The following is a 24,624-nucleotide window of genomic DNA, read 5'->3' on the forward strand; positions in this document are numbered from 1 at the left end:
AACGAGGCTCGGATCCAGAGTTGCAGTGGCTGTGGTGTAGGCTGGCAGCTGCAGCTTTGATTGGACCCCTAGCCTGGGAACTTCCATTGGTCACAGGCGGGCCCTTTAAAAAAAAAAAAAAAAAAAAAAAGACCTCCCACACCTAAACACCAAAACAGAGGAGCCAGATGTGCACTGCCAGCTGGAAAAAAAAAAAAATGTACAGAGTAAGAGCTGTGAGTTAAGTTTAATTTAGGGCAAAATGAGAACTATAGCCCCGGAGGGAGCATTCAGAGAGCTCTGAGAAACTGCTCCAAAGAAGCAGGGGGGAAGGGCAATATATTTGTGATTTTAGTGAAGGGGGAGGGACATGCAACCAAGCACATGTTTTACAGAAGGTGGCTGCTACTCTAGTGACCGTCACTGCAAGGCACGGGGAGCAGACATCATCATGAAGGACTTTAGTGCTTTTCTAGATACGAGGAGAGGCAAGAATTGGGCTCATAAAATCTTCTGAAAATATCTGCCTGAAGACCTGTTCTTTCTGTTTTCCCAGAGCAGAGAGGGCCACCCTCCTGATCTCCACCCGGAGCTCCTTTCAGGGAGTGACGAGGGTCAGCAGCTGCCCCGGCTCATGATTTAATCCTTGCAGAGGTAGAGGGCCAGTGCCAGTCTCCAGGTGGCAGCACCTGGCTGAACACAGAGGGGAAAACCATCACGCTGAAACCATGTTTTAATCTGCTACAAAGGAAAGGGCTGCATATCACAGGTAGATAACCATCTGGGTCTGTGCACCAAGTTGCAATCTCCAGTAGGTGTTTCATGACCAACTACACAGACACCTGCAAGCACAAAGGGTGATGCTAAAAGCTAACATCAGCTGAGACCTCGGCCCTCAACTCACAGAATCAGAAATTCTCCTCTAAATAGGAAAAGAAGCTAAGACACTGTAACCCAGGGAAGTAAACGGCATTTTGTATATGCTCTCTTTCTGCAACAATCTGTTGTTAAGTATTGCTTATCTCCCAATTATTGTTTACCTAAAGGGGAGAGAGACACACAAGCTTCCACTCTTCAGGAGAATAATGCTCAAGATGAACATAGAGGAGGTCTCATCGTGGCTCAGCAGTAACAAACCTGACTAGTATCCATGAGGACGTGGGTTCCACCTCTGGCCCCACTCAGTGGGTTAAGGATCCTGGCTGCTGTGAGCTGCGGTGTAGGTTGCAGATGAGGCTCAGATTGGGCATTGCTGTGGCTGTGGTGTAGGCAGGCAGCTGCAGTTCTGATTCAACCCCTAGCCTGGGAACTTCCATATGCTGCAGTGATGGTCGTAAAAAGCAAAAAAAAAAAAAAAAAAAAAAAAGATGAACACTGAAAGAACACAGCACCCATTTCCTAATAGCCTAATTGTTCTAAATAAAATCACAGACCATTTTCCTGATGCATCTCAGCATGGCGCCCTCATCCGGTCCCTCCCCAGCTGTCATGTGAATAAGAACTTCTGGAATACCGAAACTGGCTCCTACATCGGGATGCAAAATGCACTAGACCCAGCGAAGCCAGAGGCAACGTAGGAGGATAGCAGCTGGAGCGCAGGCTGGGCTTCTCTGGGCAGCTCCCATGGCCACACCCAAGAAAGGAGTGGTGACAGTCCCTCTGGAGAACTGCCTGAGACTCAGCCAGAGGTGACCCGGTCAGTTCGTGCACTGGCTTCCTTCACGGGTGCTGAGGGTCAGACCTACCTGAGATTCGAGCTGCTGTTTTTGTGTGTTTTCAGTGGGAGCCTCACACCCAAGGCCAAGGGGAGATTTACCACAAGGGTCCCTCAGAGGATGCAGGGCGAGCCCTGTGGGTGACGAGCCAGCCCCTGGGGGTGGGGAGAGGAGGGAAGGGGTGGGCAGGGGCTGGGGACAGAAGCTGCACCCCTGTTCTGTCGGGGTTCAGTGTGGCTCTTTGTCACACATTTAAATGCCGGTCTGGATGTGCCTCTCTCAGCAGATGCCAAACGCAGCACAAACAACGCAGGCCAATGAGAGTCACCTTTCTGCTCCCTGGACCCCTCAGCAGTGTCCACCTCCCACCCTCTGCTGTCCTGCATATGTAAAAGTGACCAATTCTTTTCAATCTGGTTTTCTGCTTCCTATGCTCGAATGAAATGTGGTGAAAAGCCATCTGTGGGTTTGTGCTGGGCTCAGTCACATCTGTCGTTCTGGGACAGGAAAGCATTAGACTCCAGGAAGCCACTGGAGGACGCAGTGAGTGGGGTCCCCATGAAAGAACAGGTGTCACCTTGCATAATTTACACTCTATCACCAAAGAGCCATTGTGGATAGAGAAATCTCTCTCTCTCTCTCTCTCTCTCTCTCTCTCTCTCTCTCTCTCTCTCTCTCTCTCTCTCTCTCTCTCTCGGCTGCACTTGTGGCATACAGAAGTTTCTAGGCCAGGGATCAGATCAGAGCCACAGTTGCAACCTACACTGCAGCTGCAGCAACACTGATCCTTAACCCATGTGCTGAGCCAGGGATCAAAACTGCGGCTCAGTGCTCCAGAGATGCCACTGATCCCACTGCACCACAGTTGGAACTTTTTTTTTTTTTTTTTTTTGGCTTTTTGCCTTTTCTTGAGCTGCTCCCACAGCATATGGAGGTTCCCAGGCTAGGGGTTGAATCAGAGCTGTAGCCGCCAGCCTACACCACAGCCACAGCAACTCGGGGATCCAAGCCACGTCTGCGACCCACACCACAGCTCACGGCAATGCCAGATCCTTAACCCACTGAGCGAGGCCAGGGATCGAACCCAAAACCTCACAGTTCCTAGTCAGATTCATTAACCACTGAGCCAAGATGGCAACTCCCACAGTTGGAACTTTGAGAAATCTTGCTAAAGAAAGAATTCAGAAAAAAAAGAAGATGATGGCGATTGAGACAAGAACTGGCCACTTTTTAGGGTGATTTCATGCATGGCCTCTGCTGTGATCATTTTTCTTTCAATGCCTCGCCTTATTTATTTATTTATTTATTTATTAATGCCACACTGTATAGAAGTTCCTGGGCCAGGGATTGAACCCAAGCCACAGCAGTGACAACACCAGGTCCTTAACCTACTGAGCCACCAGGGAACTCCTCAATGCCTCACATTTTTGTTGTGCTAGAATTCTGACATAATGCATATCGGTTGAGACAAAGGGAGAAGAACTATTTCAGTAATGGCCACATTTCACTCCAAGAAAGAAAGTCTAAGCAAGCAGGTAAAGCCAACTGTGCTCCACGTTGCACTGATGTAGGTCACTGAGGGCCAGATGTCACCTCCTCAAGACCTCGCCTCGTGCACTTGGCAAGTGGATATGGTCACTGGTGGACGCAGGCAGGCAGGGGATGTCAGAGGCACAAACTGACCAGAAACAAAGAGCACAGGAACCACATGGGAAGTCATTGTCCAAGGCCCCGTTTCCTCCCTCCCCAGCACACGGCAGCCCCTGGCTCCTTGTCCCTCATCTCTGGACAGAGGTCTCTCCCTTCATGGGACCCTGAGGACTCATCCTCGCCCCTCCGCCGACCACAGACACAGGATGAGCAGTAATGAGATGAAACCAATGAAGCAATTAGAGTCTTGGAGAAAAACCCTCAGCAAATACCAACTGGCATCATTCTTTCTCTCCTGAGCCCTCCCAGCTTTATGCATGAATACAAGGAAATATTAACTTTCCTTCCCTAGCGAGGAAGAGATGTAGCTTAACTCGAGGCCAGAGAAGGTTTCCCCACGAGGCAGCAGTGTGCATATCAGCTGGCACTTTGATGAGATAAAACGTGTAACTTTCTACTCTGTGCCAGTGGCTCCTGCTCTGGAACCAAAGTCATTGTTATGAGTGCATCTAGAAAGAGGAAGAGAAAAGTAAAAAAACGAAAAAACAAAAACAAAGGGGACAGGTCATCACCCTCTAGATGCTCCTGGCAACGCTCGTGGCCCCCGGCAGATCCCTTCCCTGGAGACACAATCCAGCTGCACACCTGCTCCTAACAGAAAAGAAAGCGTCCAGACAGAGACTGCAAAAGTTGAGTGTTGAGGAAAACCTCAGCAATCGTAAAATGCTTACTCGTCCCCCTGGATGAACTAGACGAGAAAGGAAATTTCATTCAAATCTTATTTCCACAAATCTCATTACAACAAATTCTCCACCTCGATGAGGTGCAAACTCCCCTAATGACTCAGCAGTCAGTGTAGGAGAAGGTATGGATCACCTACTATGTGCCAGTCCACGCCCTGGGCCCTCAGTGATCTGCTTCAGACAATGGCCAGTTTCAAATCTCGTGGCCAGGCCACTGGACTTTTGGATGGTGGCTGGTAACTTTGCCCTTCTATAGAAAGTCCTTCTAGGGCTTTCTACTCATCCTTCAGGGCCCAGCTTAATTGCCACCTGCAGCAGGAGGGACCCAGTTCACGGACTGACACCCATCTGCAGGACTCAGCTGGCCGCTGTCCCAAGGCCTGACTTGCCACAGAGGAAGGTCTGGCACCAGCGTTTTCCCAAATGTCAGCTTGCATCCCAATCATCAGGAAGAGGCTCTGGAGGAACAGAGAATGCTGGGCCTACCCCAAAACATCTCCTTCGGGGCAGGACATACAAAAAAGGAGAAAAAGAGACAGAAACACGGAATAAAGCTGCCTTTATTCTTTCAGCTTCCCTGCAAACCGTATCCTATTCAAACCTCATCCCCTTCGGTATTTCAGAGACATTTGAAGAAAAGATTACAGAAGTGAGGCTTCCATGTAACCAAGCCCCGCTGAGAGAACCACATCCAGAAAGTTCCCCAGGTCTTGATCAGAAAAAGAGGGCGTGGTTTTCCACCTGCGGCAGAAGCTTCTGTGTTACAAAGAGTGCTGTGCTGCTCAAGGCAAAGGAACCAAGACTCACCTCATGGAAGAGAAATAAATGTGTGCAAGACTGGGGGGGGGGCCTTCAAACGAGGTTTAATTGTCTTCCACAGACAAAAGCCAGCAGGGCCACCCTGGTCCAGGAAGAGCTCCTTTGCTCTGTGTACAGCCGGGAGGGGTGAACGGGCTGCCTCCCCGAGCCTTGAACTTGCCTCCTCTCTCGCACACCTCATCCCCCACCTATCATCAGTCTGAAATCCCCAAGGCCTGTCTGAGAGAGTCTGGAGACTGCCGCCTCCATTCCCAAATTCCTCTCCTTCCTTCCATCCCCCTCACTCTCTAAGCCCAACACCCACAGTGTATGTAAGGAGACCACCACACTGCATCAACTCTGGGTGTTTCTTGCAGTAGGATTTGCAACCTCCTTTGGGAAGTCCCTCACTCCATTCCTGTAGCACCCCAATTCCTAATGGTCTGTGACATACCCACTGGGAATACCAGTGTAGGCGCCAATCATGCAAGCATCAAGGCTAAGCAGCTTCCCACTGTGGCTCAGTGGGTTAAGAATCCGACCAGTATCCATGAGGATGCGGGTTCCATCCCTGGCCTCCCTCAATGGGTTAAGGATCTGACATTGCCATGAGCTACAGTATAGGCCGGCAATTGCAGCTCCAAATCAACCCCTAGCCTGGGAACTGCCATGTGCCACAGGTATGGTCCTAAAAAGCGAAAGAAGGAAAAATAAAAATCAAAGGCTAACCAGTTTCCAGAGGACCCTTAAATCCATATTATTTCCAAACTAGTTCTGGGTGTGATTAGCCTGGTTATCACCAGCAGTAACCCTCAGTTCCATGAGTGTCTGGGGGAACCAGGAAGTCCTTTGAAGCCCTCTCTTTTCCCCTGACCCAGCAGAAATAGGTGTGAAATCTTGCAATCAGCACCCATGGCCTTAAGATCTTTCCCAGGCCAATCATTCCTTTCTTTGACCAACTCTTTCTTTGATCAAGTCCACCCTGTGTCCACTTGGCCACCACGACTGCCCCCATCTGCTTCTGGCCCAACTTCCATTTGGTGCCTCATTCTGTTTTTTTCTGACTTCTGCCCAACTCCTCCATCTTCGTGTCATTGCTTCTCCTTTCCAGCTTGGCTATTTCAGGCCATCTACTGGGACCTTGATACAGTCAAGATGGTTGGCACAGCCCAGCACCATCTCTTGGGTACATTCCGTCTCCGACACCTGATCCCCAAGAGCATGACCTCAGAAAGCTTGTATTCACAGGAAACCCAAGGTCAGATACTGTGTCTACTTTACTTTCCTATTCCTAAGCACACAGTAGGTGTTCAACAAATATTTTTCATGAGTGAATAAAGTTTAGATATATCACCCCTTAGGCAGGTAAATAATGAGTTAACATAACTTGTATTGTGGAAGTACTCAGAGTTTTTCTGCACAGTCAATCAAGTTATAAAGGATTATTGCCCACACAGTGCTTTGAAATCCACAAAATAGTCATGTGTAAAACAGTCAAATGTTACTGAGTGGCAATGATCCAAGAGTCAGATTGTGCAATTCTTGTAGGTATAGAAAGACAGAGGTAGGTAAGGAGGGAAAAAGAAATTGCACATTATTGGAGTTCCCGTCGTGGCTCAGTGGTTAATGAATCCGACTAGGAACCATGAGGTTGCAGGTTCAATCCCTGGCTGCACTCAATGGGTTAAGGATCCAACGTTGCCGTGAGCTGTGGTGTAGGCTCGGATCTGGCATTGCTGTGGCCGTGGCATAGGCTGGCAGCTATAGCTCCAATGAGACCCCTAGCCTGGGAACCTCCAGCCCTAGAAAAGACAAAAAAGACCAAAAAAAAAAAAAGAAAAGAAATTGCACATTACAGGGGGAAGAAGAAAGAAATCAATAAACAAAGTAAAACTCACCCTTATCATAATCATCATCCTCAACCGCTTTTTCTTGAAGTTTCCGAAGTTTTAATCTTAAGGATTTTACCTGTGTTGGTTTGAAAGGGGAAAAAATAAAAGCCAAATTACAATTGCATTCATGCCAACTTATTTTGTTAATGCTAAGAACACTGAAAAACTATTTTGCAACTGAACCACTTCATTCTCCTTTTTAAAAAAGAACCATAAATGTACATTTTTCCGATGCCAAATGCATTCGTTTCTCAAAAAAAAAAAAGTTATATAAAGAAAAAGTGTAATTTGAGCATAAAATCCAGAAAATGAATTAGAAAGTTATTTTAAACAAAAACATCACACTGTGCCCTTTATCTGTGGGGGGAAATGCATAATTGAAAGGAATATAAATTTCCTGACCTGACCAAATGGTTTCTGTTCTAAAAGTCACCCTAGGAGTTCCCACTGTGGCTCAGTGGTAACTAACCCAACCAGTATCTGTGAGGATGTGTGTTCCATCCCTGGCCTCAGCAGTGGGTTAAGGATCCAGTGTTACTGTGAGCTGTGGTATAGGTCGAAGAGGAGGCTCGGATCCTGAGTTGCTGTGGCTGTGGCATAGGCCGGCAGCTACAGCTCCAATTAGACCTCTAGCCTGGGAACTTCCACATACCATGGCCCTAAAAAGACGAAAAAAAAAAAAAAAAAAAAAAAAAGTCACCTTAAAATGATTAAGGTAGGAACTCCCGTCGAGGTTCAGTAGAAATGAATCTGAATAGCATCTATGAGGACGCAAGTTCAATCCTTGGCCTTGTTCAGTGGGTTAAGGATCTGGCATTGCCATGAGCTGCGGTGTAGGCCACAGACGTGGCTCAGATCTGGCCTTGCTGTGGCTGTGGTGTAGGCTGGTGGCTATAGGTCCGATTTGACCCCTAGCCTGGGAACCTCCATAAGTCGTGGGTGTGGCCCTAAAAAAAAGCAAGAAAAAAAATTATTCAGGTAAACACACCAACTCTGGAAGAGAAACCCAGAGAAGAAAAGCAAGAGCTTCAGCTCAACAGGTTGCCCTGCCGGCCGGGTGAGAATAAGCGAGGGCTGAGGTTCCCACACTTTCCTTACAGAAAAGGGCGCTGTCTTATCTAAACCACAGGTAGACTCCACGATCCCATCCTGAGAATGACCAATATGTTCATTTGTAATTACTTCTCTTCTCAACAGGAAGCCCGGAGATTTCCGAAGGGAGATTCTTGGCCTTTTGATGAAAGGCGTGGGGCCTGCTCCCTGAAACACAGCTTTCTCCCATCCTTTGCTGGCTTATACCTAGCTCAGGTGTCACTTCTCTAGTCCGTGTTAAGTGTCCTTTCTCTCTGTGGCCATCATCACCTGTATTTGTACTTAATCCTACGATCCCATCCATTTAACAAATATTTACTGAGTGCCTCAAGTGTCAGGCATTGTTTGAGGAGTTGCAGATACAGTACAAAACTCTTAGCCCTGGAGCTCCCATCATGGCTCAGCAGTTAACGAATCTGACTAGCATCCATAAGGACAATGGGTTTGATCAGTGGGTTAAGGATCCGGCGTTGCCATGAGCTGTGGTGTAGGTCACAGACACAGCTCGGATCCCAAATTGCTGTGGCTGTGGTGTAGGCCAGCGGCTACAGCTCCAATTCAACCCCTAGCTGGGAACTTCCATATGCCTCGGGTGCGGCCCTAAAAAGCTAAACAATAAAAAAACTATTAGCTCTTGAGCTTAATATGCACAACGTGGTACATGGAATGGCTGCCCAGCAGGGACCTGCTACAGAGCACAAGGAACTCTACCCAATATTCTGTGATAACCTACGTGGGGGAAGAACCTGAAAAAGAATGGATGTATGTTCATGTATCACTTTGTTGTACAGCAGAAATTATTACAACCTTGTAAATCAACTATACTTCAATAAACCTTTAAAAAAAGATGGGGGAAAAAAGGAGTTCCCATTGTGGCTCAGCAGGTTAAGGACCCAACACTGTCCCTGTGAGGATGCAGGTTTGATCCCTGGCCTCACTCAGAGGATTAAGGATCCAACAATGCCACAAGCTGCAGCGTAGGTTTCAGATGTGGCTCGGATCCAGTGTTGCTGTGGCTGTGGTGTAGGCCTCAGCTGCAACTTTGATTCGACCCTAGCCTGGGAACCTCCACATGCTGAAGGTGTGGCCATAAAAAGAAAAAAAATAAAAAGAGAAGAAAACAGTTAATAAGTAGGTTTTATGAAGTCTTAATAATGGACTTGTGCTATGAAGAAGAAAACAGAAACCACCTCAGGGGGATCAGGAATGCTGGCCTACTGTGAGGTTGTGATTTTAAGTTAAAGCTCGTTGAGAAGGTGACATCTGGGCAAAGATTTATAAGCACTAAGGGAGTGAACTGCAGGTCTCTCTGGGAGAAACATGTTCCAGCAGAGAAGTCCTGGCTCCGAGCTCCAGGCAGCACTGATTCTGGCTTTGCAAAGTCAAGCAGGGGGCTGCCAGGCCTGGATTGGCTTGGTTAAAGGGACATTGCAGAAGATGAGGTCAGAGAGGTAATGAGTGGGATGAAGAAATATGAGGAACTGCTAAAGTTCTGGCTTCACTCTGAGGGCCTTGGGGAGCTGCTGGAAGGCTCTGAGCAAACGAGAACATGATCTGATATATGTGTGAAAAGCGTCTGCCTGACTGCAGTGAGTAAGGGCAGAAGTCAGGTGGCCAGGGAGGAGGCTGTGGAAATGACCCAGGAAGGATGTGGCTGTGGCTTGGATTGCAGGAGCAGGGAGGGAAGGCGAGACGGGATCTGATTCTGCATATACTCAGAGGACAGCTGGTGGGAGAGGGAAAGAAGGGGATTTGTAACAGCTCACATGCGGGCGGCGGGGGGAACGGCGAGAATGAGTCAGGATGGTGTCAGGTGTTTGGTCTGAGCCACTAGAGACGGAGCTGCAAGAAAACTGTCTTAGTACTCACTGAACCAGCCAATAGCTATTGTTGTGTTGTTGTGCTGTGTTGTGGAGCTATGTTGTATTGTGTTGTGGCTACCCTCTACCTGACCTTGAGCAGCTGGAGGGCAAGATTTGCATCTGTGTAGAACATGGCAGCATTGACCCTTATCTGGTTCTCCACTGCCCTGGGCACACGGAAGGATTACACTTCCCTCCCCTCCCTATGCTGCTTAGCAGGGTGTGAGAGGACGGGACAGAGGTGGCTTGTGCACTGCAGCTCTCATAGGACCCCTGCCCCCCCCCACTGCCCACCAGCATCTTCTTCCTCGTCTCAGTGACTGAGGTGGCCATAGGCTCAGAGGCTGCAGGCTGGGTTCCTGAGTGACTCTGTGGAGCAGGGCCCCCAGCCACCTCTGTGGAACATAACACAAGGCAGGAAACACTGGGGTTACATGAAGGGTCTTATATTGTACTTCTGCGTGTGACCCACCTATTCCAACTGATACAACCTCCAAAGCCAGGCACAAAGGTGTTGGACTATTAATAACAGGCAGGTGTGTTCTGAGTGAGTGAAAGAATGAATGAGGAGTTCCCGTTGTGGTGCAGCGGAAGTGGATCCGACTAGTGTCCATGAGGACTCTGGTTTGATCCCTGGCCTCGCTCAGTGGGTGAAGGATCTAGCATTGCCAAGAGCTGTGGTGTAGGTCACAGACGAGGCTCAGATCCTAAGTTGCTATGGCTATGGTGTAGGCCAGCAGCTGTAGCTCCGATTGGACCCCTAGCCTGGGAACTTCCACATGCTGTGGGTGTGGCCCTAAAAAGAAAAAAAAAAAAACAAAAAGAATGAATGATCGCATTGCCCCATTTGTCCTGGAGTTGGTCCACACTACCAGTGGATGGCTGGTTAGACCATTACACCCCCACAACCAAATGATGGGATGATTGGACACAGGAACTGAAGCAGAAGAACTACAGGAAAGAAGGTAAAGAAGAAGTCACTTCCAGCCAATGCCCACCTCACCTTATGCCTTCACCCACCTCCCCTAAGACCTTGAATTGGTGTCCTAGGATACAGCGGAATGTCCACCTTGGCTGGAAGCACAGCCACCAATGGGCCTGTCTTGTCCGGGGACACAACCCACGTGAGGCAGGCACTTTCTCTCCCTTTCCTCCCCTCTTCCCTCCTCTGCACCCCAGGTAGCATTTCCTTTCATCACATTTTCTCAGCCCCTGGCAGAGTCTATTTCTAAACACATGGTAGTTGTGTTCTGTAAAAGCACTGGAGGTGCTCAATTAGCAAACACCGGGCAACGGCTTCCAGGGGAATACTGGGTTAGGTCACGATATTTCTGTCAACTGATCAATACATAATCTTGTTTTATGTGTGTTTCAGTTTAAAATTGCCTTATTTGGTATTTATTTCCACTTCCTTAACGTGGAACTCGTGGCCGACAGCACAACGACTCACACCTCTGAAGGAGGCTCATCTAACTATACGTGTTTTCTCCATAAGGCAAGTCGCAGCCTTCTTGCACTTAGGAGCACTAGACAAGCACTAAGCCCTGTGCTTGGGGGCTAGTTAAACAGTGACATCACCAAAAAAAAAATCCAAAAAAAAAAAAAATGTGAAAAGCACAGCATGAAGTAGGTCATCAAAAGGACACTAGTTTACAGTCTGAGCTGAAACAAGACCTCAGCCTGGGGCATGCGTGTCAGGCGGTTCACATGTTTTGCCCCTTTGTGCACAACCACCAATGACTGGGAAAGCCCTCTGAGCAGTGACTCTGGGTTTCAATAAATTTTAGGGCAAAAACAAATTCCCCATAACAGAATCCGCGCATACGGAAGATGGGCAGTATTTTAAAAGGAGCTAAAACTCAAATTCCTGAGATTTTTGCATCTTTACTTAAGAATAAGGGAGAGAAGGTTGAGGAATTAGAAGATAATACCTAAAAGGCCCCAGAACGCTAGGAGTTCCTGTCGTGGTGCAGCGGAAACGAATCCAACTAGGGACCATGAGGTTGCGGGTTCGATCCCTGGCCTTGCTCAGTGGGTTAAGGATCTGGCGTTGCTGTGGCTGTGGCACAGGCCGGCAGCTGAACCTCTGATTAGACCCCTGGCCTGGGAACCTCCATGTTCAGCAGGTGTGGCCCTAAAAAGACCAAAATAAATAAATAAATAAATAAAAATAAAAGGCCCCGGAACTTTAGGATCCCAGTCTTTCAAGGGATCTTTTTGAAGATCTTGGCCCAACCCTCTCCCCCATCCTAAGGAGCCTCTTCAATAGCCCAAAGAAGCATTCTGGGGCCTTCACGAAAACACGATGGGAAAAGCAAGGCCTCCCCCAAGCGGACAACTCGTCACACACAACTCCACTGTCAGGAGCCTCTTTGTCCCGTTGAAGCAAAATCTGCCTTTCTGTAAGTCCTATGCCCTGGACAGTGCTCTTTCTGTCTTCCCAGGTCCCTGAAAGAAGGTCATCCCTTGTCCACACAATAGATCTTCATATCATTGGAAAGGGCACCAGGTTGGTCCCTGTCCAGGTGCTGAATTACCACAAACAAAGGCACTCCAATTACACAGAAACTGTGTCCAGATCCTATCATTCAAGATACGATATGAGTTTAATCCAAACTGCGGGGAGACGAGTGAATTCTTTTTGTACTCAAATACTCTTATTATGAGCCATTTCTCTAATGATGAGAACTGGCAGCATGTTCTAGGTTTTTTGCTGGGTGCTGGAGCTGTGCACAGACCGGCCCCTTTAATCTTCCAACAATCTAATGGGGTGGGGACTCTGGTTACCCTCACCTTCTAACAGCATCTTGAGGCCCAGCACAACGAAGCAGGCGACCTCAGGTCACACATCCAGGAAGGCAAAACGCTAGGCAGTCCCACCAGCCTGCCAGGGGTGCAAGTCCATGGGTGACCCTGCAGCAACCAAGACCCCACAGACTGACTCTTCAGTGGGTTGTGACCAATTATTTATTTTTAAAAGCTGCATGTGGGTAATAAAGGAGAAAAGAAGAGGTATTATCTAGGGTGGGTTTTCTTTCTTTTTAAAACCAAAAATCAAGAAACCCAAAAGGTGAGTCAAGGTGGTTTTCCACAGCCACCGTTCCCGGAATTCTAGCCCCCGGGCCCTCCAATGTCCTGGTGGCTCAGACACGGGCATGGTGAGCCCACGGCACAGCCAGGCCCCCAGAGAGCACCTCTGATCAGGGCTTCACAGACTCTAATTTATCAAAAGCCCTGAGTTCTCAGGAGGACACAATCTACATATAGGTAAGGGGAGTGAAAAGGAAGGAAAAAAAAAAAAAAAAAAACATTCATGCTACCAAAACCCAGGGGGCAGAATTGTGGGCTGACTGCCATGACTCACCACCAGGCAAATCTCTGTTTGGTTATTGGGGTGGGGTCGGGAGCCAATCTTTATAACCACATTCTACGTCTGCTTGACTGGGGTCAAAACTCTGATTTGGGAATTGGAGAAATAGAGATATGGTGCCAAGATTTTTTTTTTTTTTTTTTTGGCTTTTTGCCATTTCTTGGGCTGCTCCCATGGCATATGGAGGTTCCCAGGCTAGGGGTTGAACTGGAGCTGTAGCCACCAGCCTATGCCAGAGCCACAGCAACACGGGATCCGAGCCGCATCTGCAACCTACACCACAGCTCACGGCAACGCCGGATCCTTAACCCACTGAGCAAGGGCAGGGATCAAACCTGCAACCTCATGGTTCCTAGTCGGATTCGTTAACCACTGCGCCACGACGGGAAATCCCCGCCAAGATTTTTTTTAAAGGATCTCAGAAATAACGTGTTGGAAATTGTCATTTAGAGTCCGAAAAGCATCATGGTACAAACCTCCACCTAGTGCCTGTATCCTTGTATGTGTGCCTCTCAGCCCCTCTCCTTAGGCCTCAGACAGACAACCACAGAAATCTGTCAGTTAGATATCTATGGCCCATCTCTTTTTTTTCTTTCTTTGTTTTTTCATGGCCACACCTGCAGCATATGGAAGTTCCCAGGCTAAGGACTGAATGAGAGTGGCAGCTGCCAGCCTACACCACAGCCACACCAGATTTGAACCACATCTGTGACCTACACTACAGCTTGTGGCAACGCTGGATCCTTACCCCACTGAGCGAGGCCAAGAATCAAACTCACATCCTCATAGACACTATGTCAGGTCTTTGACCCACAGAGCCACAACAGAACTCCCTGTGGCCCATCTTAACAAGCTAAATTATTTCACTGAAAACAAACAGTAATCAAGCACCAGGCAGTAGGCCAGGCATCATGCATCCAAAAATATTTAAGAGGAGTTCCCGTCATGGCTCAGCAGTTAATGAACCCGACTAGTATCCAAGAGGATGCTGGTTCAATCCCTGGCCTCCCTCAGTGGGTTAAGAATCCGGCATTTCCATGAGCTGTGGTGTAGGTCACAGACACGGCTTAGATCCCACGTTGCTGTTGCTGTGGTGTAGGCCAGCAACTGTAGCTCCGATTCAATCCCTAGCCCAGGAAACTCCATATGCCATGAGTGAGGCCCTAAAAAGACAAAAAAAAAAAAAAAAAAGTCTGAGTCAAGTGTAGAACTTGGACCCACAAGCAAATGATTATTAATGTGATGAGCACTGAATGGGGCACATCCAAAGGGCTGAGGGACAGGATGGAAGGAGAGGGTCATCGGGGGTGGGGGGGGGGGTAGGAGAGGTCTCACACAGAAGTGGCTCTGCCACCTCCCTGGCTGATAAATCCCACAGCCAGGCTGAGACAGGGCAAAAGGGCCGGGGCCAAGAACATCGGATATGCAGTAGAGAGCAAAGGAGATCCACTGCTGGGAAGGAACATGAGCCTCACATTTTCACGTACTCCTACCAAATCCTAATGAGACTCGACTTCCCTGCTTACGCATGCATATCCCCACATGCACACGTGCACACATGCACACAGCCCAGATGGAAAACACAGTCTCTGAACAGGATGAGCCAATGGGTTGCCACAAAGCCTCTCTGCGCGGGTTTCTCTGGGGACTTCTCAGGGTAGAACAGCCCTGTCTACCCCCAGCTGTACCCCCTCAGATGAGTGGACAGCAAGTCATGATGCTGGAACTTGCTTCTATACCGCCTGTCCCAATTTCCAAAGCACTCACATTCCAGCTTGAGCCACAGAACAATCTTGTGTGATGTCAGCATCTCTAAATAAGGAAACTGAGGGCCTGAGAAGTTTAAGGACCAGAAACAAAATCAGTAGTCCCTGCTGCTGAGGATGCCATGAGCACTGCGCATGCAGAAGCAGCTCCAGATCGCCCCCAGTTTGGGGCATCATCATCTTTATATCCACACAGCGACTGACTCCACCTCCCCGGCTCCCTGTCCCCCTTCTCCTGTTTAAAACAGAGCAAGGCTGAGCTAACCCTGCATCACCCAGACCAGAAGCTGCAGAGGAGCCTGAAGCCAACAGAGAGCGAAGCAAGCATCTAAGGGACAGAGGATGAGAACGAGACCAGATTAGAGTTCCAACAGAAGGAGGAGAGATGCAAGTGTAGCAACATTTTTCCATGGCCAGTCACCACAGGGGCTTCCAGTGGGGACTGGGGCAACCCCAGAACCGCCGTTTCCTGCGGCCCCCCCCCTCCTCAGTGAGACCATCCCAGCCCACAGGCTCGGGACACACCCACCTCCAGCCGCCTCCGCTGGCCCTGCAGGCAGTGCAGCAGCGCAGGCTCACAAGTGCGGAGCAGTGGGTCCCAGAGGTCAGCATCCTGAGGGTGGCTGCCCTCGGGTCTCGAGGGATCCAGGGAGCAGAAGGAGGCAGCGTCCATGTCCAGCAAAGGAAGCATCTCGCACTCCAGTCTGGGGCTGTCCCCCGCCATCTGGGCAGCATCTGCCAGGTCCTGAGGAGCCTTGAGGGGTGAGGCGGGAGAGAGAAGCTGAGGGTGTTCATGGGGCCCGTCCACACCAGCAGCCTTGGCCACTGTCTCCTCGGGGCTCTGATGAGAAGCCTCAGCCTCTCTGGGTGGCGGACAGCCTTCTGCTTCTCCACGTTCCCCGGCAGAGACCAGGGAGAGGCGAATGAAGCTGAAGTTGGAGGTGAAGACATCCTGAGAGCCAGGAGGGGTGGGGTCGACCTTGGGGCCACTTCCGAGGCTGCAGTTGGTGCCACTTCCCTCCTCTGGGGATAGAGAGCCTCTGGCCCAGGTGTCCAGGGCTCCTTTCCCACAGGCTGCTTCCCGACTCGGGCTCGGAGCCTCCCAACTGTCCATGGATGGTGGCGCCCCCTGGCATATGTTGTCCCCGGAGCCACACGACCTAGTCAGCCTGCTGGGCAGGGCGCGGCCACCTCTGGGCTGAATCCCTGAGAGACCCAGGGTTCCTCTCCCTGTTGTCAGAGCCAGGCCTCGGGGGCCCGTGGAGGTCCAAGCAGAGGCTGCTGTGCTCCAGGGAATGAGGGTCCCGGTCGAGGGACCCTGCCCCTGGCCTCCAGGGTCACGGCCACATGGTCCTGTCCTGGGTTCAGAGTGCTGGGTCTCCTCACTGCATGCCCCTCCCTGGGCCCGGAGCAGACTGCCCACTGCTGGCGAGAAGAACCTGATCCGGGGCCCAGCTGCACTTCTCATGTAGCCTGGCCTCCGTGCCAGCCGCCTCCTCCGAAAAGACGCTGCAGGTGGTGAGCCATCTTGGCGGCCTGGGAGGAAAGAGGACACGCACCATCAGCACACACATCTCCCCAGCTCAGCTGCAGCTGCATTTGGAGAACGTCCCCGGGTTGGGGGCAACCCTCGGTGCATCTGCCAAAGAGATGCTGGTGCAATGGCCATGGGGCCAAGCTGCTACCCAAACCCTGATGATCCCTGGGAAGCGTCTGCCTGGGATGTGTAGAAACTGCACAGCATCCCAACCCCTCTATTTCCAGAGCAGCCAGCACTGCTGTGAGTTATACTGACAAGACTGCAAGCGCCTCAGAGACCCAACTACGGCAGCACATTCTGAGCCTCCAGCATCTTGCCTGTTGCTCTTTTAGGCACACAGAGCTTTCCCCCTGGAGCGGCATGGAAAGCAAGCACTCTGAAGCCAAACACCAGCACACTCCCAAAAATGAGAGCCAACCACCAATCTGACCACTCTTTGAACACTGTGTGCATTTTCATTAGCTGTGCTCTCCGTGTCCTATCTGACTGTGGACTGTGGGCAGCTGGCGGTCACACAATCTATGCCCATGGATTCATCTCACAGTGAATTACAGGGGGTCCTGCTTGTTGTTATCTCCAAACCAGGAGCTGTGTTCCCCTCCCAGCTATGCAAGAGGAATTTAAGCAATTAAAAACGCTGATACAACTCAGAGGCCTGATGCAACAGCAGTTGAGAGTGTAGGCTCTGGCACCTCTTCAACTGGTTGCAACCTGGCTGTGCCGCTGCTGGCTGTGTGACTTTCCACAAGTTACTTAGCCTCTCTGTGCTTCAGTCTGCTTATCAGTAAAATGGAGAGATGAACAGTACCTCTCTCCTAGCAAGGTTATGAGCATTAAGCTAAATGAGTTACTATACGTAGACAGCTAAGAACAGTGCCTGGCACTCATAATAAGGGTGATCGAGGAGTTCCCATTGTGGCTCAGTGGTTAACGAATCCGACTAGGAACCATGAGATTTCAGATTCGATCCCTGGCCTTGCTCAGTGGGTTAAGGATCTGGCATTGCCGTGAGCTATGGTGTAGGTCGCAGACGAGGCTCGGGTCCTGCAAAGCTGTGGCTCTGGCGTAGGCCGGTGGCTACAGCTCTGTTTGGACCCCTAGCATGGGAACCTCCATATGCCGTGGATGTGGCCCTAGAAAAGACAAAAAGACAAAAAAAAAAAAAAGAAAGAAAGAAAGAAAAAAGGTGATCAAAGTGTCAGTCACTATCTTTATATTTTATAGGACCTCCTTACTCAAGATGTCCTCAGGAGTAAGGAGGTCCTATAAAATGAGGGTCCTCATCAACGTTAATTTCATTTGCTCCCTAAAGTCATATGAATGAACCAGACCAGAAATTATAACTTTCCCTTTATAGCTAAGGAAATTGAGGCCCAGAGAAATTGAATTAAAACACCTGCAAGTGGCAAGTGACCAGGGCCAAGGTCTTCTGACCTCCAGCCCTCGAGTTTCCATCACCCTAGGGCCCCCACACCTGGAAGCACATGGGATGGAAGGCAACAAAGGCAAGAGCAGACAGCATGAAACACAGTTGTACAGACACGGAAGCCTGTGGAAAGAAGTGGAGCACAGTTCCCTGCCAGGTCCACACACCTTGCCCTGCCTCTCCGACACAGACCATCCCAGGATCTTTGTTGTGGTAAACAGAAAATGCTAGGCATCTAGGCTCCCACTGTGTGTGATCGTGCCCTTCATTTATGATGTTTGATAAATGGTAAATAAATGAATGGATGCCCAGTTACATGGAGGGACAGGAGATAGATGGATAGACAAATGCATGGAGGGAGGGAGGGAGGAATAGATGAAGGAAGGAAAATATGGATGGAGGGAGGGATGGAAGATGGATGGAGGAGGGATGGATAGAAGGAGGGATGGACGGATGGAGGGAGGGAAGAAAGGATGGATGGAGGGAGAGAGGGAGGGATGGAGGGAGGGAGGGGTGGACAGATGGAGGAAGGGTGGATAGATGGAGGGAGGGAGGGGATGCAGAGATAGAGGGATGGAGGGAGGGAGGGATGGATGAACTGAGGCCCATCTGATCCCAAAACAGATGCTCTTTCTATATCCTTTGCCTCCGAGTATACCTCTTAGGATGACAACTTGAAAGGACAAGAAATCTTGAAAAAATATTTCTTTTTTCAATGCAAAGTGGAAATCAGTTCTTTTCTACTAAAAAGAACATGATGAAAATGTATAGAAAATGTACAGAAAGAATCATTAATAGCCCAAACTGGACCACTCATTAGGATGGCCACTATTAAACACGCTCAGAGAAAGCAACAAGTGTTAAGGAGCATGTGGAAAAGTTGAAATCAGTGTGCACTATAGGTGTAAATGTAAAATGGTACAGCCAAAAAAAGTAAGAGAGCTCCTCAGAAAATTAAAAAAAAGAATGACTACATGGTCCAGCAATTCCAATTCTTGGTATACACCCAGAAGAACTGGAATCAGGATCTCAGAGATATTTGTACACCTGTCTTCATGGCAGCATTACCCACCATAGCCAAAGGCAGCGGCAATCCAAGTGTCCCCAACAAATGGATGGATAGAACATGGTCCAGCCACACCATGGGAAATTATTCAGCCTTAGGAAGGAAGGAGATTCTGACACTGGCCACAACACAGATGAACCTCAACCTTGAGGACAGGATGCTAAGTGAAACGCGCCAGTCACAAAAGGACAAATGTTGTTTGGTTCCACTTACATGAGGTATCTAGAGGAGTCAAATTAATAGAGACAGAAAGTAGAAAGGTGGTCACCAGGGGCTGGAGGCAGGCAGGGGGTTGGACACGGGTGAGGGGAGTTGGTGTTCAGTGGGGACAGAGCTTCAACTCCGGAAGATGAAAAAGTTTCTGGGGGTGGATGGCGGTGATGGAGGCACAGCAATGGAAGTGTACTTAAGCCAATGAACTGCACACACACAAATGCTCAAGAGGGTAATTCTATGTTATCTGTATTTTACCACAATAAAATGTAAAAATTGGGGCATTCCCTTTGTGGCTCAGCGGTTAACAAACCTGACTAAGATCCACAAGGATAGGGGTTCAATCCCTGGCCTCGCTCAGTGGGTTAAGGATCTGGTATTGCCATGAGCTGTGGTGTAGGCTGCTCAGATCCTGCGTTGCTGTGGCTCTGGAGCCGGCCGGCAGCTGCGGCTCCAATTCAACCCCTAGCCTGGGACCTTCCATATGCCATGGCGGCAGCCCTAAAAAAAAAATAAAATGAAATAGAAAAGATTTAAATAGACCAAATTTGGTCACCATACTCTCTGGCCCCAAGGAGATGCATCCTTTCCCTCAGGGATTTCGCCATCTGAGGCTGTCTCCTGCTTGTTAGGGTCCTGGCCACCAAGGAGCAGTCAGCATAGGGATGTGGGAGCTCAAAATGGGGCAGAGTGAGGCCAAGAAGAAGGACTAATTCTCTTGTGCTTGAAAACTGACAAAAAAGGGTTTAAAGAAGTAGAGAGAACACTGAATTCTGGCTTTAATTACCAAAGGAAAACAATCCATCTATTTCATATCTTAAGAACGAAGTCTTGTGAAATCTATCTTGTCTTTTGACTTTAAAACTCTTTTAATTAAATTTTTTTTCAGCTGCACCTATGGCATATGGAAGTTCCCAGGCTAGAGTCGAATCAGAGCTGCAGCTGCCAGCCTACAACACAGCCACAGCTACACCTACACCAAACCCAAGCTGCATCTGCGACCTACACAACAGCTCATGGCAATGCTGGATCCTTAACCCACTGAGGGAGGCCAGAGATAGAACCAGCACCCTCACAGAGACAACATCAGATCCTTAACCCACTGAGCCACAATGGGAACTCCTTCTCTAACTAATTAGTCTTGTTTTGCTTTTTAGAGGTACACCTTCAGCATATGGAATTTCCCAGGCTAGGGGTCAAACTGGAGTTACAGCTACTGCTTACACTACAGCAACTTGGGATCCAAGCCACATCTGTGACCTACACCACAGCTCATGGCAACACCGGATCCTTAACCCGCTGAGCGAGGCCAGGGATGGAACCCGCATCCTCATGGCTCCTGGTAGGTTCGTTAACCTCTGAGTCCTGAAGGGAATGCCCTAACTAATTTTTTTAATGCAAGTTCAATCACCCAAATAACCCTTCTGAAGTTAAAAGAGCAATGCTAAGAGGGAAATCATTTTTTTGAAATTCCATTTCTTTTCAAATACCTGCAGGCCCTTGGGTCCTTTCTCGAAGCCACTAGACCAGGGATCTAGACTCTCTCCAAATGCCTGGTCCAGTTGCTGGGCCAAGCAGTTCCCCAGGGGATCCCATGTTCCTGGGCTTCTGGTCAGATGCAGTCAGCCCACAGGGTTCACCAAATAAGAAGGTGAGAGGCAGGGGTCAGGAATGCGGGCGGCGCAGTGCCCACATGCACCTGGGCACCCAGACATCCCTCGCCCAGCGTGGGCCTTCCCCGAAGGTGGCCCCAGAAGCAGAGGCTGTCACGCAGCATGCATTCTAACCCTCCTAGCCCTCCAAAGATGGCAGATCTGGAGGGCAGATCTGGAATGAACTAGAAGGATTCGAAGAAACCCATATGGGCCACTGAGCTGCTCTGAAACCTCTAGGAAAAGCCTCAAGTTCCCCATAACCAAAGCCCCCTTTTTTCACTATATTTTTTGGCAGCACCAGTGGCATGCAGAAGTTCCCAGGCCAGAGATCGAACCCAAGCCACAGCAGTGACCCAAGCCACTGCAGTAACAACGTTGAATCCTCAACCCCTAGGCCACCAGGGAATTCCCTTTTTTATTTCTTGAGGAAGCTTATGACGTCCCTCTGACCAGGAACCAATTTTTACTTATACATCCTGCCAGAAAGCCTACCTATGAGATTCGTTCAAAATCCAAGGCCTGCCTCCATACCCTGCATTTAGGGAAGGGTTATGCTGCATTGAGACTTTGGAGAGAAAGCTTCCTTCCTGACGCCTCACTGGGAGCAGAGGTTCAAGTGCACAGGAAAGTCTTTTTTTTTTTTTTTTTTGTCTTTTTGCCTTTTCTTGAGCCACTCCCTCGGCATATGGAGATTCCTAGGCTAGGGGTCGAATCGGAGCTGTAGCTGCCGGCCTATACCACAGACACAGCAACGCAGGATCCGAGCCACGTCTGTGACCCACACCACAGCTCATGGCAATGCCGGATCCTCAACCCACTAAGCGTAGCCAGGGATCGAACCCGCAATCTCATGGTTCCTAGTTGGATTTGTTAACCACTGCGCCACAACAGGAACTCCAGGAAAGTCTATCATGACCCAAAGTGCTAGCCTGAAAACCAATTGTGCCCTCTGTTCTGTAGAAACCCAGAGATGGCTCCACTCTGCCCATCTGGACCCAGAACGGAATGGCTGAGGTGGGAAACAGAGCCTCACACATGCCTCTCCATCTCCTGCAGCCACATGCTCTGTAGTAGATTCTAGGGAGGGGAGCACAGGCGTCTTGCTTCCTTTCCATCACACAGACCTCCTGGCTCCTGTTTCTGGAAGATCCCCGTTATGACCCCCCTCCAGTCCAGGGAGCTCCGAGACTGAAAGACAGGAGCTTCAGGAGTTCTTGTTGTGGCTCAGCCAAAACGAAACTGACTGATATCCGTGAGGATGTGGGTTCAATCCCTGGCCTCATTCAGTGGGTTAAGAATCCTGCATTGCCGTGAGCTGTGGTGTAGGTCGCAGAGGTGGCTCGGATCCCGCGTGGCTGTGGCTGCGGTGTAGGCCGGTGGCTACAGCTCTGATTGGACCCCTAGCCTGGGAACCTCCATATATCACAGGTGCAGCCCTAAAAAGCAAAACAAAAAGGGGGGGGGAGTTTCATCGAGACCCAGACATCAAAAGGCTTCCATATACAGTCCAGATTAGGTACCCAGGAGCATCTGCTTATGTAATGGATGGGGAAAATCGGAGAAAGCCATTGGGAACCAGTCAGGAAAAAGTCAGCGGGAACCAGTCAGGTCAGTGAGCATCCTGCCTGCCCCACCTCTAATGCTCTCTCTTCATCCACCCAAATCCTCCCCATCCTTCAGCTTCCAACTCCCTTGCCCAACAGCTTCTTCGTCCAGATCATCCCCCTCACAAGCCTTTACCAAGAGTCCACACCACTCCTCACCACATTTATTCACAGCCAGTGTTGTTGGCTGTCTTTTTTTTTTTTTTTTTTTTGCCATTTCTTGGGCCGCTGCCGCAGCATATGGAGGTTCCCAGGCTAGGGGTCGAATGGGAGCCGTAGCCACCGGCCCACGCCAGCGTCACAGCAACGCGGGATCCGAGCCACATCTGCGACCTACACCACAGCTCATGGCAACGCCAGATCCTCAACCCACTGAGCAAGGCCAGGGATCGAACCCGCAACCTCATGGTTCCTAGTCGGATTCCTTAACCACTGAGCCATGACGGGAACTCCAAGTCTTCTTTGATGTATATAAATTGTTTCCAACTTACACTACATATAAGCTTTCTGAGGGCTTTATAATCTCCCCTCTACCACCAGAATCCTAGTATACAGAGAGAGCATCAGTATACACTGGCCAGATCATACTCATTTTTGAATAAGAAACCTAAAATATGCAATTTTTTTGGCCTCGCCCACGGCATGCAGAAGTTCCCAGGCCAGGGATTGAATTCACACCACAGCAGCAACGCAAGCAGTGATAACACCAAGTCCTTAACCCACTATTCCACCAGGGAACTCCTAAATTATGCAATTTAAGGAAACATGATTCTCATGAATTAACTCAGAAGACTTTAAATCCAAGGCCCAAGTTAATATCTACACCACAGGCTCCTGTGGGCTTGTGCAAGTCACTCAGGAAACCCAAGACCCCATGGGAAAGGCACGTCTGTCTCCTGAAGGGGAAATACAGGGACTCGGAGGCTGCTGCAAAGGACGCATAGAATAGTTAGAGAAAAACAAGCACATAACCTGGTTATAAATGCACTGTGGAAACATAAATGAATATATTCATTTCACGGAAGGAATTTTAATCCTATTTGTCATGGTCGGGGCAGAGACTTTTACAAAACGTTCAGGTTAACCAAAGGTTCTGAATCAGAAAGAAGCCACAGATCCCTGTGAATTAACTTGTTTTCCAAGACCCAGAGTCCCATCACACACCCTGAGCACATGCACCCTCCTGAGCACAGGGCCTCCTTCTGGGATCGCTCACAGAGCACCTGGGGGTTCGGAAGTGCCTTCAGGTCATTGTTATAAGCATCTCGTAACAAGACAAGTGCTGATACGGAATGAATCCAGTTTTACTGCGTTTCCGCTTTAACTGTGCCTTCCACTCCCTTAAAGCCAGTCCTCAGGGGAGTTACCGCTGTGGCACAGTGGTTTAAGAATCCGACTTCAGCAGCTCAAGTCACTGTGGAGGTGCAGGTCCATCCCTGGACCAGCGCAGTGGATTAAAGGATCTTGCGTTGCTGCAGCTGCCACTCAGATTCAATCCCTGGTGCATGAACTGCCATGTGTCATGGGAACAGCCCCCCCAAAAATGGGGGTGACCAGGGAAGCTGTATGGGATTCCTGGAGGAGTTGGGTGAGGGCCCCCCAGTCACACCACCTCAGCCACTGTGTCTCCCCACTCACTGTCACCACCATCCCTGGCTTAGCTCTGCAGCTGAACACTGAGACTACGGATCAGAGGTTCTCAAACAAGGCAGCACCTCAGAGTCACTTTTAAACATCACCATGTAAAAATTCCAAAGTCCAGGCCATCCCCCTGGGCTGATGACATCACACAGTTGGAGAGGGGGACTCGGGCCTGGGTTCTCCGGACGATCCCAGGTGACTGCAATGGGCAGCCAGGGCTGGGAGCCTCCATTCTGGGGAGGAGTCCTCTGCAACCTCCCAGCACACCTGGAATCCAAGCCCAGCACGAACTTCACATTCACTGTGAACTTCACATTCACAGGCACTGCAGACCCTGTTTCTTGGCAGAATCTTCCTCTCCCCCAACCTCTTCTGTTTCTTGACATGTGACTGGAGCTGCTGCCCTCTACATGAGGACCAAGTGTGGCCTGCGTTTAAGATGTGTCCCCATACATCTGTTCTAAATCTTCTCCTCACATCGGGCTTCCGCTTTCGATCAGACACGGAGAGTCCTGCAACCCACAACATGAGCAGGCAGGGCCACGAGGCAGGCGGCAGGCAGCTGCCGTGCACCATCTCACTTCCCCAATCTGCAGGAGGAGAACCAGGTCC

At 49.6% G+C, this 24,624-nt stretch overlaps 1 protein-coding gene across 4 annotated transcripts in view; it reads right to left on the bottom strand.

The window, feature by feature from the left end:
- The window catches only part of DISC1 (disrupted in schizophrenia 1), a 357,514-nt gene that overhangs the window by 288,704 nt on the left and 44,186 nt on the right, over positions 1-24,624 (bottom strand). For 3 of the 4 annotated variants that reach the window (XR_002338808.1, XM_021073577.1, XM_021073576.1), the window contains exons 2-3: positions 15,397-16,403; positions 6,784-6,853 (exon numbers count right to left, since the gene is read on the bottom strand). Coding sequence is in view for 3 of the 4 variants with exons in the window: in XM_021073577.1 (XP_020929236.1) it covers positions 6,784-6,853; positions 15,397-16,335 (1,009 nt within the window). In the remaining variant the exon portion in view is untranslated. The remainder of the gene's footprint in view (positions 1-6,783; positions 6,854-15,396; positions 16,404-24,624) is intronic. The other variant, XM_021073579.1, reaches the window with a different exon arrangement.

The sequence above is a fragment of the Sus scrofa genome, chromosome 14 (assembly GCF_000003025.6).
Source record: "Sus scrofa isolate TJ Tabasco breed Duroc chromosome 14, Sscrofa11.1, whole genome shotgun sequence".
Lineage (NCBI taxonomy): Eukaryota > Metazoa > Chordata > Mammalia > Artiodactyla > Suidae > Sus > Sus scrofa.